The 15,839-nt window shown below is 46.3% G+C and overlaps 1 protein-coding gene across 12 annotated transcripts in view; it reads right to left on the reverse strand.

The window, feature by feature from the left end:
- The window catches only part of NF1 (neurofibromin 1), a 1,956,660-nt gene that overhangs the window by 490,512 nt on the left and 1,450,309 nt on the right, over window positions 1-15,839 (reverse strand). For all 12 annotated transcript variants that reach the window (XM_085649550.1, XM_085649547.1, XM_085649544.1 and 9 more), the window contains one exon: window positions 9,047-9,187. In XM_085649550.1, the coding sequence (XP_085505676.1) occupies window positions 9,047-9,187 (141 nt within the window). The remainder of the gene's footprint in view (window positions 1-9,046; window positions 9,188-15,839) is intronic.

Raw genomic sequence — 15,839 nt, forward strand, 5'->3', positions numbered from 1 at the left:
CGGTGTTGACCATGTAGCTGCTTTGCAGATATCATCTAGTGGGATGTTCCCTAGAAAAGCCATGGAAGCCCATATCTTCCGTGTAGAATGGGCTTTAGGGGGAACGGATAGCGTTCGTTTTGCTTTGTGGTAGCAAATCTGGATGTATTTTACAATCCACCTAGCTATCCCTGATTTTGAGATGGGGTTGCCCTTGTGTGGTGGCGAGAAAGAGACAAACAGTTGTTTGGTCTTTCTGAAAGGTTGTGTTCTTTGGATATAGTAAAGTAAGGCTCGTTTTACATCTAGCGTGTACAGAGCCCTTTCTGCAACAGTCTGAGATTGCGAAAAAAATACTGGTAATTCTACAGATTGGTTTAGGTGAAAAGGGGAAATGACTTTAGGTAGGAATTTTGGGTTGGTACGGAGAACAACCTTGTTCTGGTGCATTTGAAGAAAAGGTTATTGTATGGTAAGTGCTTGTATCTCACTGACCCTTCTAAGGGAAGTGATGGCTACAAGGAAAGCTGTTTTCCATGTGAGGAATTGAAGTTCGCATTTATGCAAAGGTTCGAAGGGAGGCACCATCAGCCTTGTGAGAACGATATTTAAGTTCCACACAGGTGAGGGTGGTACTCTGGGGGGAATTATTCTTTTGAGGCCTTCCATGAAGGCTTTAATGGCAGGTACTCTGAAAAGTGATAGGCGCTGCCTGTTTTGTAGGTAAGCTGCAATTGCTGAGAGGTGTAGCCGAATGGAGGTATAGGTTAGATTACACCTTTGTAGGTGGAGTAAGTAGCATATGATGTGTTGTATAGACACGTCTAGAGGATTAATTGTGTTGTTATGGCAATAACAACAAATCTTTTCCACTTGGCAGCGTAGCAGGCTATAGTGGTAGGGCGCCTAGCTTCTCTGATGATGTTCATACAGTCAGGGGGAAGGTTTAGGTATTCGAATTCTAAGATTTCAGGAGCCAGATCGCAAGGTTGAGCTGAGCTGGGTCCAGGTGCCTGATCTCTCCATGGTTCTGGGTTCGGAGGCATGGTGAGAGGTGTAGCTTTTGGTGTGGTACTACCGAGAGTTCCAGCAGCTTGGTGTACCACGGTTGGCTGGCCCATGTTGGAGCTACTAGGATCAGTGTGAGGGAATGCTGTTGTAGCTTTCGCACCACTCATGGAATGAGTGGGAGAGGTGGAAAAGCGTACGCAAATTTGCCTGACCAGTTCATCCATATCGCATTTCCTTTGGACAATGGGTGTGGGTATCTGGCGGCGAAGCTTGGGCATTTTTTGTTTTCGTGGGTGGCGAAGAGGTCTATCTGTGGATGCCCCCACATTTGAAAGAACGGGTGAAGAACCTGCGGGTGAAGTTCCCATTCGTGGATCTGTTGAGTCTGTCTGCTGAGCAGATCTGCCATGGTGTTTTGGACTCCTGGGACTTGTTGGGCTAGGAGAAAGATTTTGTGTGGAATTGCCCATCTCCATATGCTCTGTGCTAATTGAGAGAGCTGTGGAGTGTGTGCGCCGCCTTGTTTTTGTATATAGTACATGGCTGTCATGTTGTCTGTGCGTACTAGGACTGCCTTGCCTGAAATTTGTGTGTGAAAGGATTTTAGGGCTAAAAATATTGCTAGTTACTCCAGATGGTTGATGTGGAGTAACTTTTATTGAGGTGTCCACCTGCCCTGCATGGTGTGATGTAGTAGGTGAGCTCCCCAGCTGGAGAGCGATGCGTCCGCTGTTAGTACTATCTGAGGAACCGGGTCCAGGAACGGTCGCCCTTTGGAAAGGTTTTTGTGGTCTACCACAGAGAGCGATGGGTACGACCGTCTACCAACACCAGATCTGTCAATTGACCCTGGACCTGGTTCCATTGGTGCGCTAAGCACTCTTGGAGAGGACGCATCTGGAGTCTTGCATGAGGTACTATGAATATGCAAGAGGCCATCATTCCTATTAGTTGCATGAACACTCGTGCTGGAAGAGAGTGTTGTGGCTGAAATTTGGCGTGTAGAACCTGAATGCTTGCTATCCTGGCAGGACTGGGGTAGGCTAGCGCTTTTGAGGTGTCTATGGTGGCACCGAGGTATTGTTTTACATGGGACGGTTGCAGATGGGACTTTGCGTGGTTTACGGTGAAGCCCAGTTCGTGAAGTAGCTGGATAGTGGCGTGCGTGTGTTGTACAAACTGGTTGTAGGAACTGGCCTTTATTAGCCAGTCGTCTAGGTATGGGAAGACATGGATGTGTTGTCTTCGCAGGTGTGCTGCTACTACTGCTAGGCACTTGGTAAATACTCGTGGTGCTGTGGTGACTCCAAATGGGAGTACTTTGAAATGATAGTGTTGGCTGTCCACTACAAATCTGAGGAACTTCCTGTGAGCATTGTGAACAGGAATGTGGAAATAGACGTCTTTGAGGTCTAAAGTGGTCAGGAAATCATTGTGGGATAGCAGTGGAAGTACCTGCTGAAGTGTTACCATGTGAAAAGGGTCTGAGTGTATCGGTTTAGGGGCCTGAGGTCTAGAATGGGCCTTAGTGTCGTCCCTTTTTGGTATGAGAAAATCTAGGGAGTAGACCCCCATATTTTGTTTGTTGGTAGGAACTAGTTCTATCGCCCCCCCTTTGTAGGAGGGAGATTACCTCCTGCCTTAGTAGTGTTAAATGTTCCTGTGACATTGGGCGTTGTCTGGGTGGAATGTTTGGGGAGGTAGATGTTAGTTCGAGGCAGTAGCCTGACCGAATTATTTGTGCTACCCATTTGTCTGAGGTGATGGTAGTCCAGACAGTAAGGAAATTTTGGATTCTGCCCCTGACCGGAGTGGGATGGTCTGGGGGGAGTGGTGGGAAGTCATTGGGTAGGTGCAGAGGCAGGGCGGGCGGTGTTTGTCTTGCCTCTGCCCTTATTATTGTTGCCTCTGTAGCCGCCTCTTTGGTAACCCCTTCCAAAGGTGGATTGGGTAGAGGCTGTATATGAAGTGGAAGCGGTGTCAGAGGAGTAGCCTCTGGATGTGCTTCGAAAGGAAGAGCGGCGAAAGGAGCGCCTGGGAGGGTGCGATTGTAAGGCTTCCATTGACTTTGCCTTATCCTTTTTCATTTTTTATAGGGCCTCATCCACTTTTGGGCCGAACAGATGTTCCTGGTCAAAGGGGTGGCTCAGGATGGAAGCTTGCACTTCTGGTTTAAAACCGGATATCCTGAGCCAGGCATTGCGACGGAGGAGGATGCTGGTGTTAATGGCCCTGGAGGCGGTGTCAGCTGCATCTAGGGCACAGCGGATGGAAGTATTGGTGATGGTTTTGCCCTCCTGTATTAACTCATTTGCCCTATTTTTATATTTGTCAGGGAGGTGTTGCATTATGGCTTCTAGTTCGTCATAATGGGCCCTGTCGTATCTTGCCAAAAGCGCTTGTGTATTTGCAATGCGCCATATGTTGGCAGCTTGGGATGCAGTGCGTTTGCCCGATGCGTCCAAGAGTTTTGACTCTTTGTCAGGTGGTGGTGCTTCGCCTGATGCTTGGGAATTTGCCCTCTTTCTTGCTGTAGACACTACTAGGGAATCTCTAGTGGTGCTGGCCCTCGGATGTAGGCTGGATCTGTAGGGGCGGCTTAATATTTTTTGTCTATGCGCGGGATAATGACCCTGGCTCTGACCGGGTCTTTAAAGACCTCCGGCGCGTGTTTGATAACTCCTTTGAGCATGGGCAGTTTGGAGGTGGCCCTATGCGTGGTGTCGAACGTATCGAGAAGGAAGTACTCCTCCACGGGGTCGATATGGAGATCCACCCCGTGATAGTGTGCAGCCCTTTGGAGTAAGTGGTTGAACCCTAATGAGTCTTCTGGTGGGTATGGTCTCGAAGGGTAGAGATCGTCTTGCGGGACGTTAGGAATGTTATAGTCGTCCCATGGGTCTGGGGAGCCTGTAGGAGTGGGGTCCCCTGTAAGTTGGTCATGGGGTTCGTCCCCTATGTCATCATAGACATCATCATTATCATCATCCGGAGAGGGTGTGGAGGAATGATGAGGTGGGGAGGGAGGACGTGGAGGGGGTGAAGGTATTCTCAAAGGGGAGGTAGCAAAGTCTTTCCTCTTTGGAGGTGGAGCTGGGGCAGGCTTGTCCAGCTGTCTCTTTTTGATGCAGAGCATCAAATGTCCGGTGTTGGGGTCCTTGACCAGTGTCTTCTGCAATGGATCAGGTGTAAAAAGTTCTTCAGACGGTGGCTTGTCCGTCGGCGCCGAAGGCATCGGGGCCGACGTTCCTTTTGTTTTAGAGTCTGCACCAGTCGGCTGTTTGGAACTATGCGGCTTGGAAAGGGCTGTCTGGGTACTCGGTTCTGAGATGGTTTTCGGCTTCGAGATATGGGTGTCGGTGGCCTTGTGTTTTTTGCTCGGTTCCGGCGATGGTGTCAGTACCGAGGAGCTGGAGCTGGTTTTCGGTGCCGAGTGTTTCGGTATGGAGCTCGGTGCCGAGGAGGAGGAGGCCATTTTCTTTTTCGGCGTCGGTGCGGAGGAGTGTTTCTCGGCACCGACGGTGGGCTGGCTCGAGCCGCCGAAAGGCTTGATAGGCTTCTTTACCGGTCCCGAAGGTGCGGTGTGGGAAGCAATGTTCTTGGTCGTGCCTAGGTCCGGGGGCGAAGGCGTGACCGAAGCCTTTTTCGGTGCCGTCGAGGGTGTGGGGTGGGTGGGGAGGGGGCTGGGATTTCGGTACTCACGACCCTCTGTGCCGGAGTGATGTCCTCCACATCTGAATCGTCGGCTTCGGAGGCGCTGACGAGGCCCTCGTCAGTGTGTTGTCCTTCTGGGGCATCGACGCCTTCCCCGAAGATGTCGTCTGGGATCGCCGTCGACGAGTGTGCCATAGTTCTTCGTGCCCTTCGGTCTTGAATGGTTTTCTTGGACCGGAAGGACTTGCACGCCGGACAGTCTCGAGCCTCGTGTTCAGAGGAGAGGCAGAGGTTACATATTTTGTGAAGGTCGGTGTGGGGGAATTTGGACCCATATCGAGGGCACTTCTTGAAGGGAGTCCTTTCCATTAGCCAGGACCGGAGCTTGGGTAGGCCCGAAGGCCGTCGTCGACGACTGGAATCGAAGGTCTTGATCGATGAGAGCCGCGCCGAGTGTGGCGATCGAAAACAATACAGCGAATTGGGGTGAGGATTGCGCGTCGATTGGAGAACTGGAAGCTGTTCGGAACCGGAGCGCGAAGATCACATCCGAGCCCGATGGCGGAAAAAAACAATCTGAGGATGGAGCCGAAGCCCATGTGCAATACGATCCAAAGGGGGAGTCACATACCTCACATACCTCGTGACTTCCATAGACTTTCCATGAGGAAAAACAACTGCAAACATCCGGGCCCAACACCAGACGGCGATCTATGCACAGTGTGTAATCTGCAGCTCATATGCCTCGAACAAATTATTTCCCGGTATATGCCTTGTTGTTTTTGTTCTTTAACAGAAACTCCTGAATAAAGTACTCTTAGCTGGGTACCTCAGTTAATTTTATCTTCAGCTTTACCAGACTCCACTCACAGCCAGCTCTGGACTAATACACATTTTCATTTATGGCAAACTGAGAAAAAGATCTGACTAAGAGCCCCTGTTTAGGGACTCCGACACAGCAGCGCTGGAACACGAGTAGCTAACCTGATGATGAATCATGCACCCTTTTGGGTGAGTGAGTGTCCTTGATCCAATTAGATAAACACTCTCACTGACCACTTATTTACCTAGCTGCACAAATTGGCAGAATAGGAACAGGACACTTCATACAATTATAGCTATACGAGAAGAGTGTGTGAGCTGTACCTTTATTTCTACCACTCCTTCTAATTCTTATGGTAGTCCACAAATGGCTGTGTTCAGAACATCTTCAGCGACCAGTCGCCAAGTTATTGGAATACAGATACTCCTGACCTCCCAATATGGGCAGCGACCATCGGCATCACTTTTGTGAACATCTGAGGGACACTGGTGAGGCCGAAGTGGAGCACAGCAAACTGAAAATGCTCCTGGGCCACTTTGAACCACAGTAAATGCCTGTGAAACTGCACAACCAGGTCAAGAGCAGATAAGATCTGGACCTATGAACATTTTGAATTTACCCTTCCGCAGGAAGGCTTCTAGTGGTCTAAGGTCCAGGACAGGGCTGAGGCCTCCATCCTTTTTTGTTACGAGGAAACTGCAGGATCAACACTTCCCATCTCTTTCAGAGTCCAGTATCCACCTTAAGGACATTCTCGGAGAGCAATAGGCACACCTCTTGTAAAAGAATGCTCCTCCAAAATTTGTCAGAGTGTGGAAGAAATAGCTGGCAGGGAGAACAGAAGAGACAGGATAGCCATTTTGAACAATATGTATGACCCATCTGTAAGATGTGACGTATCAGCAGCCTAGAAAGAAATGTTTAATCCTGCCTGCCACCACTACAGCAGACGAGGTGGAAGTAGAAGACTGATGACCATGCTGGCTTGCCCGCTGCCTACCTGACCCGCATCTGCGAACGCTAAAAATCCTTAGATAGCAAGGCTGTCCCCCTTTCTATATATCAGCCATCTGGAATACCCTCTAAACACCTGGAACTGATGTGGAAACTGTTTTGCAGAAGTCAACAACCCCAAGAAAGGCACTGTAGGGCTGCTGTCTTTTAAGCAATGTAACGCAGATACCGACTTCTCTCCAAAGAGGCAGGACCCATCGTAGGGCACTTCCATTAGGAAGGCTTGCACACCCGAGAATACAGTGGAGCTCATCCACACGTGTTTCTGAAGGACAACAATGGTACCGATACATGATATTCAGGCCTGAACCCATAACATATTTGGCCATATCAATAAGGTCTTCTGGGAATGCTGACCAGATCTCGCTGGCCATACCCCAAAGGGCATGTGTAGAGGCACAGAAGACAAACCGCAGTGCCAAACTTGTGTAAAGAAACATGCACTTGCAAAAAACATCAATCCTCTTGGAATGGTTGGGAAATGAGCTTGGATTCACATTACAGGTCAATGCCTTCACAATAAGGTTCTCTGAAGTGTGGTGAGAGAATTCAGGTCACCAGGCGCTTGTCTGTGATATATGGCCACCTCCCTATTCACAAGCTGGCAAGTACATGATTTCAATCAAGTAGCCATTAGAAGGCATCATTGAAAGTAGTAGGCTGCAGATGTTGCTGCCCCAGGCTGCGGAATTTCTTTCATAACATTTGTTTTGGTCTCAGTGGAGGGTACCTGTGATTCTAGTGCCTCAGCTGCCCTTTGAACCATCATGGCAAATGAGGCATTCTCCACCGTTGGTGGCCCATGTGGTGACTAAAGCTCTAGCTCACGAAAGGTATCAAGCCCACTGGTTTACTGTAAATATAGGTATGTGGCATCATCAGTGTTATGAGGTAGGAGCAAACAAACACCGTCACCATCGACTTCCTGGGGTGCACTCAGCTCTGGCATAGCAACAGTTCAAACTAAAAACATAATGGAGCATCTGCTTGTAGATGCTATGTGGCAGAGCCATGGGCGTAGTTTGCTCTTTTGTAATTTTGTAGTTGGACACTGGTCGCACTAAGGATGATGTTGGTTCAAGGTCAGACAATGGTGTAGGCACAGGAATGTCCTAAAGTGCCAAAAGTGTTGGCATTGGCATCGGGTAGGCAAGAACCGATGTGGATCTTGAGGCAACAGAAGTAGTGTCTTACTGAGCCAGTATAGAGCCCAAGGGAACAGACAGCGCCAAGGAGGGACATACCAGTAGTAACCATATTGGAGCCCCCTGAGGTTCTGTGGGGCATGAAGATACATCAGTGAGAGCTAGAAGCGAACTGAAAATTTGCAGCATGACTCTTTGTAGGCCAAAAGTTACTGCGGAATTCGGGGTGCATTCAAACCAACTGAGGAATCTGTTCCATACCTAAAAACCTCAAAGGAGTGTGCATTCTTTATGGTTTTCAAACAGCAGGATGGAACGGAATACCACTTACCAGACTGCTTCAAGCACGGAGGAGAAAGTTCAGAGGAGCAGCTATGAGACAGAATCCGGGTCTGTGACTTGGAGTAGGACCTGCACAAAGTCTGTAATGACTACTTTTTTTCGGAAACATACATTTCCAACTCCCGGTCTCATATCACCTTCAGTTGCATAAGGGCACACTTATCCTAATAGTGTCATGAGCCCAAACGTCAAAGACACTTCTAGTGCAGGTTCGTGGCTGATATCTGCTTCCTGCAGTCCTGACATGGCTTGAAACCTGTTTTTGGTGGAGACATTGATCCCTAGAATACTGTAAAATAGTTGTAGCCTGTCGGAAAATTGACAAAAAAGGCTGCCGAGCTACGGATCTGTGTTGGAAGGCGCTCAAGCAAAGGAACTGACATCGGCGCACAGAGGTGATGCTTATGTGCAGCTCCACTCTATAACATTGGGGGGAAGTATAAAGCCAATGCAGAGCCATACATCTGATTAGCATTCCCCACTTTAACAAGGGGTCACTAACTATAATATTAAATAACACTAAATTTTATTGAACCAGTAATTTATGATTTACATTGTGGCTTAATAAATGCTTAAAAATGAAGTAAGGAACAAGCTTGAAAAACATTTACTTTAAAACCTCCTTGGCAGTTAAGCATGCTTACAAAAGTCTGACAGACCGAAAACAAACTATCAAGAGATATAGTGATTGAACATTTGGTAAGAGTCAAACGAATCATTCTACAAACCAAACTTTAACTAATAGTGACACAATCAGTATTTTGATGAGAAGGATTCAGGTCAATCAGTTATATAGATGTTTAAAGTCTAAAATCTTTAAATGCTACGGTAAAGGGGGCATCATATTTTCATGGGCAAACTTTCTAAGGCTACAACTAAAATCCTGCTGGCATTCATAAATGCTGAAGTCAGTGTTCCTAGACCTAGGGGAGCTGAGACCAAGGAAACACTTGTAAAATAATTTCCTTTTTATAGATTACTAGTGGATGAATTTTATCTATTAATAGTTGCTCATGCTGGTACAACAAAATCAAGCTGCTGCAGAGACATGTAATCAACTCAGCAAGAGAAACTTCACCTTGCTCGAAACCAACTTCACATTGCCTGATGCCAGTGCTACGGCAGTGTCAGCCATCACTTCTGCTTTTATGGATCCCAAACCACCAGTGGCACTAGTTTTAATGAAACTGTCCAGTACGACATCCAACAGATCAGTGATCTAACAGAGAAAAGAGACAGTAATACAAGTCAGACTCAAAAATACAATTTATTTTCAACGGTCTGCTTTTAAATACACTTTTGCACAAAAGTATTAACTCATGAAATACAGCAACAGGACATCACAAATATTACAATACTCAATGTTACTTTTATGAATTTTGCAAATGTAAGCAGGTATAATAAAAGCAAAAGACAAACTCACTTTGAAAGAGGCTGACAAGAGAAGGCTTGGGAAATCATGTTGAACACAATAGTCCCTTTTTTAATAACTGAACATTGCTAAAACCTATTTAATCATTAAATTGTAAGTTTGTTTACTGCCCAGAAGGCAAAAGGATGCAATAATTATCAGTATGATTTAGTACAAATGATTGCATCAAAATGTCCTTCAGCTGTACCAGCCCAGACGTATGCATGCATGTTGTATGAAGAGCAATGAGTCATGAGGGTTTGATAACTTCTTTTCGAACATTGATATGATTCCTACAGTTGAATGGCACTGTATTAAAAAGGTCAAATTCTGAGTTACATTTTCATTGTCTTCCCAGTGAGCGTTGATAAGTACAAGTGGAAGGGTTTGCTCTTTTGGTGGCATGCATGAGCTAAACAGCTGGATGTCGAGGAGGTTGTGAAAGAAGTTTTTTCTGTCTGTGTGTGTGGCTTGGATAGGAGTGTCAGTATTGGGTGTGGTTCACTGTGCGAGAGGCACATAGGCTGACATGAAGGGCATGTATGTTGGAGCTGGCTCGAAAAGACCTAAATAGTAATTCCCTGGTCTTTGTTCATGCTTATCTGAGGACATCGAGATGATAGGCTGACCAAGGAATGTGGTAAAAGAGCTGGGAATTTGCCAAGGTTGGTGAATACACAGTCACATTATCCTGGTGTGTGTTGGTTCCTGAATTTCAATTCCCACAGAGGGAGCAATGGCTAGAACCTCTACTGAACATACATAGTGCAAACATCATCCCTCATCTTTCTTAGGCCTCCTCCATGTGGGTTAAACTCCTCTAACCTAGAAATATAAACTTGAAAGGACTGTACTCAGAAGGGCTATGGGTTTGTGAAATTCTATAAAATGCCAAGCCGTTAGGCTAGAATGCGGCATGGGCTCTATTAGGTAATGCATGAATAATTCAGGAGCCAGTTCACTTGTTGTTCCAAATAAAAAAGGTCCCAGTCTAATAGAGTAGTTATAAAATTGCAAATATCTGAAAACAAATCCTTATTTCCAATAGGTTAGACCAAGGACCAAGGAATAATTAACAATACCATGCATTCAAGAACCAAGAAATCATGTGTATCATATGGAATATAAGTGGTTGCATATTGATTGAGATAGCCGAGATATAATTTCTTTTCTTTGGATCTATTAAATCTAGGAATTCAAAGAGTGCTGAAATATAGGCTATATTAGAAAACAGAATTTACTGGTAATTAATAAAATGTAGACTTGTTCAATTGGTAACATTTTAAACTGCTAAAAATAGTTTGCTTTCATTAACCAAATAAAAGATGTATTACAAGTAAAAAGAAAATGTGCAGTGGTCACTTGATACTCTTGTCAACATTAGTCATTGTTAAAAACTAATCCAAATTATATTCATAATATAAATTGTGTACCTTACCTGTAATTGAAAAAAACCTTAATCCCAGTAACTTAATGCAGCAACAAAGACTCCGACTAAACAGAATTAAGCGAAGAGATCAAGTGAAAGTGTTAAGTGAAAAATGTGACCGACAGAACTTAAAACATATTGGATGCTGAAGTAGATTACACCAGAAAAACCAAACATTTGAAGTGTCCCACTTCAAAAGAAACAGAAACATCTAAGGTCCCAAAATGTGCTCTATGTAGCAAGAGGAAAATGTTACTAACCAGTATGCATCTGTTCTTGGCATGTAGAGCTGCAGAGATTCATATTACTGCATATATCGCCATCTGGTGTTGGTCTCGGATGCTTGCACCTTGTTGTTGTCTTGAAAGAAGTCTTTTGTAGTCAGGAGATAGGGGACTCCTCCCTTGGGTGATAGTGCGCATGGGCATCGACTCCATCTTTAGATTGTTTTTCGCCATGAAGGGAGATGATGGAGTTAGTAAGAAACAGAAGAGATGTCCATGTGAATGCATCTAATTAAGATAATACTGGAACAGATACAGGTTCCGGGGAGGCGGGTGGTGGTATGAATCTCTGCAGCTCTACATGCCAAGAACAGATGCATATTGGTAAGTAGCCTTTTCTGTTTGAGGCATATGAGCTGCAGAATTCATACAACTGCATAGACTGTACAGCAGTCTCCCCCCTAGCTGTGGCCACCTGTATCGGTTGCAGTGGATTGTAAAAGTGTCTTAAGAACAGCTTGGCCAACAGAAGCCTGTTGCTTTGCCTGCACGTCAACACAATAGTGTTTGGTGAAGGTGTGTGTTGTAGACCATGTTGCTTCCTTACAGATGTCATCTAAGGGAATGTTCCCTAAGAATGCCATGGAAGCCCCTAGTTTGCGTGTTGAGTACGCTCTCGGGGGAATTGTTAATATGCATTTAGCCTTTTGGTAGCATATATGAATGCATTTAACTATCCACCTAGCAATCCCAGAGTAAAGGTTTTGGAAAAACACTGGTAACTCTATGGATTGGTAAAGATGAAAAGTAGAGATTACTTTTGGAAGGAATTTTGGATTTGTTCTAAGAACCACCTTGCTACGATGTATTTGTAAGAATGGTTCTTGTATGGTTAAAGACTGGATCTCACTTACTCTCCTGAGAGAGGTGATTGCAACTAGGAAAGCTACTTTCCATGTAAGGAACTGCAGTTCACATTTGTGTAAAGGTTAAAACTGGGGACCCATGAGCCTGGTGAGGACAATGTTTAGATTCCACACTGGAGAGGGTGGCAGTCTGGGAGGAATTATTCTTTTATGGCCTTCCACAAAGGCTTTGATTGCAGGTACTCTAAACAGTGACAGGTTTTGTCTGTTTTGTAGGTAGGCAGCAAGAGCAGCTAGATGTAATCTTATGGATGAATATGCCAGATTACAACTTTGTAAATGCAGCAAATAGCAAATGATGTTCTGGATTGATGTATCCAGTGGATTGGTTGTATTATTAATGCAGTAAATGACAAATCTTTTCCACTTTGCTGCATAACAGGCTCTAGTAGTAGGGCGTCTGGCTTCTTTGATGATGTTCATACAGTCCAGGGGAAGGTTAAGGTAACCGAACTCTAGGACTTCAGGAGCCAGATCGGCAGATTCAGCTGACCTGGATCGGGGTGTCTTATCTCTCCATGGTTCTGTATTAGTAGCTTTGGGGAGAGACGCAGTTTTTGCTCTGGAACCACCGAGAGTTCAAGAAGTGTGGTGAACCATGGTTGCCGTGCCCATGTGGGAGCAACTAGGATCATCTTGAGAGACTGTTGCCTGAGCTCGCGTATTACTAGGAAAATGAGTGGGAGTGGCGGAAAGGCGTACGCAAATCTGCCTGACCAGTTCATCCATATCGCATTGCCCTTTGACGACAGGTGTGACAACCTGGTGGCAAAGGTTGGGCATTTTGCGTTTGCCCTTGTGGCAAACAGATCTATGTCTGGGTGGCCCCACATTTGGAAAAATGGTTGAAGAACCTGTGGATGAAGTTCCCATTCGTGAATCTGCCGTGTCTGACGACTGAGCAGATCCGCAATCTGATTGTGTACTCCTGGAAGATGTTCTGCGAGGAGATATATATTTTGCTGAATGTCCCATCTCTATTTGATTTGCGCTAGTTGAGAAAGCTGCAAAGAGCGTGTTCCTCCTTGTTTCTGTATGTATGCAATACATTTCTGTCATGTTGTCTGTCCAGGCTAGGACAGTTTTGTTAAGGAGATGTGGTTGGAATGATTTTAGCGCAGAAAAATTGCTAGTAATTCTAGGTGATTGATGTGGAGCACTTTTTGTTGAGTGGTCCACCTGCCCTGGACTGTATGGTTTAGGATATGGGCTCCACAGCCGGTGAGGGATGTGTCCGATGTTAGCACTATCTGCGGGACTGGCTCTTGGAAAGGTTTTGTGTGTTCCACCACTGCAGAGAGCAATGCGTATAGCTGTCCACCAACACCAGATCTGTAAGTTGACCTTGAGCCTGGTTCCATTGACGTGCTAAGCATTCTTGTAAAGGGCGCATCTGAAGCCTTGCATGAGGGACAATGAAAATGCAAGAGGCCATCATCCCTATTAGCTGCATAAACACTCGAGCTGGAAGGGAGTGTTGGGGTTGAAATCTTGTGACGAGGGTTTGTATACTGGCTATCCTGGCTGGATTGGGGTATGCCAGAGCTTTGGAAGTGTTTATTGTGGCCCCTAGATACTGATGTAGATAGGAGGGCTGTAGGTGGGACTTGTGGTTTATTGTGAACCCTAAACTGTTTAGCAGCTAAATTGTTTGGTAGGTGTGCTGTACACACTGACTGTGTGACTTGGCTTTTATCAGCCAGTCGTCCAGGTATGGAAACACGTGAATGCGTTTTCTTCGTAAGTGCGCGGCTACTACCGCCAGACACTTTGTGAAGACCCTGGGTGCTTCTGTTACTCCAAATGGGAGGACCTTGAACTGAAAGTGGTGGCCATCCACTGTGAACCTTAGATATTTCCTGTAAGCAGGTGAATGGGAATATGGAAGTAGGCGTCCTTGAGATCTAATGTGGCAAGGAAGTTGCCTTGTTGAAGCAGTGGAAGGATTTGCTGTGAAAGTGATCTGACTGAATTTAGAAATTGAGGGGTCTGAGGTCCAGTATTGGTCTGAGATTACCGTCCTTTTTGGGAATTAGAAAGAACAGTGAGTACACCCCTGCCCCTTGATGCTCTAGGGGAACTGGTTCTATTGCATGCTTTTGAAGCATGGAGCAAACCTCCTGTTTGAGAAGCGTTAGATGTTCCAGGGACATGGGATGCTGTCTGGGTGGTATGTTGGGGAAGTAGCAATAAGTTCCAGGCAGTAACCATACTGGATAATTTGTCTTACCCACTTGTCTGTGGTGATGGAATTCCACACAGGTAAGAACTGTGAAAGTATTCCCCCAACTGGAGTGGAATAGTCGGGGGAAGTGGAGGGAAGTCACTGTTTGGTGGTGGGGGAGTTGTGGGTATTAGAACCACGCCCTCTTCCTCTGTTGTTATTGCCTCTGTAATTCCCTTTAAAGTAACCTCTGTTAGGGGAGGTCTGGGTGGGGCTTTTGTAAGTGGAAGAGGTGGTGTCTGTGCCAATGGTTTTGGAGGAGACCCTATAAAAGGAGCGACGAAAGGAATCTCTACCAGTTGTTGCTTGTAGAGCCCCCATGGATTTTGCTGCCTCTGTGTCCTTTTTCATCTTTTCTAAAGATGCGTCCACAGTGGGCCCAAACAAGTGTTCCAGATCCAAGGGTTGATTGAGGATGTTTAAACCCAGATGAACAAGTTACTTACCTTCGGTAACGATGTATCTGTAAGAAACATTAGTTAGTTAGATTCCTCACCTTAGAATATCCCCAGGCGTCAGACTGGATACGGAAGATTTTTCGTCAGCAATACCCCTTGCGCGTCGCTAGGCGTCGTCTGCGGCTCCGCATCCGTCGTCGGCGTCGTGCGCCGGAATGACGTCGTCGGAGTACTTAGACGCCGCCCTCGCGCACTGACGTCAGTTCTTGTACATAGCTTTCCGCGCCAGGAATGCAGAGCCGTGCAAAGTCCGACACTGGTGCCAAAAAGAAAATCTAGGGGCCTGAAAAGGATATCCTTAACCCTAGATGTCGGTTCGCAGAACGGGGAGGATGGGTGGGTTGGTGAGGAATCTAACTAACTAATGTTTCTTACAGATACATCGTTACCGAAGGTAAGTAACTTGTTCATCTGAAAGAAACACGTTAGTTAGATTCCTCACCTTAGAATAGATACCCAAGCAATACCATCCCCGGTGGTGGGTCTGCGAACCAAGATCACACCAGAAAGTCCTGGAGGACAGAACGGCCAAAGAAGCCATCCCTCCGGACTTGGCTGTCAAGGCAATAATGCCTGGCAAACGTGTGTAGCGAAGCCCACGTCGCCGCCTGACAGATGTCCTGCAAAGGGACACCCCGTCCCAAAGCAGTAGTAGCCGCTGTGGCCCGAGTGGAGTGGGCGCGCAGCCCAACAGGAGGGTCCTTTTTTGCCAAGGAGTAGCAAATTTTGATGCACAAAACGACCCACCGAGAGATGGTCCGTTTGTGCACCGCTTTCCCCTTCTTAGCACCCACGTATCCAACAAAAAGTTGGTCGTCCACCCGGAACTGCTTTGTGCGTTCCAAATAAAAGGAGAGCGCACGTTTTGGGTCCAGACGGTGGAGCCTCTCTTCCTCTTTGGAAGGATGCGGAGGCGGAAAGAAGGTGGGCAAGGTGACAGACTGCCCAAGATGAAATGGAGTCACCACTTTCGGAAGAAAGGAGGGACGAGGCCGAAGGACAACCTTGTCCGGATGAACAGACAGAAAAGGAGGCTTTGAAGATAAAGCCTGGAGCTCACTCACCCGTCTAGCCGAGGTGATGGCTACCAGAAAAGCAGTCTTAAGCGTCAGCAGATGAAGAGGACAATTATGAAGAGGCTCAAAGGGAGCGCACATTAGAAATGTGAGAACAAGATTCAAGTCCCACTGAGGCATTAC

This window comes from Triturus cristatus, chromosome 3_2 (assembly GCF_964204655.1).
Source record: "Triturus cristatus chromosome 3_2, aTriCri1.1, whole genome shotgun sequence".
NCBI lineage: Eukaryota > Metazoa > Chordata > Amphibia > Caudata > Salamandridae > Triturus > Triturus cristatus.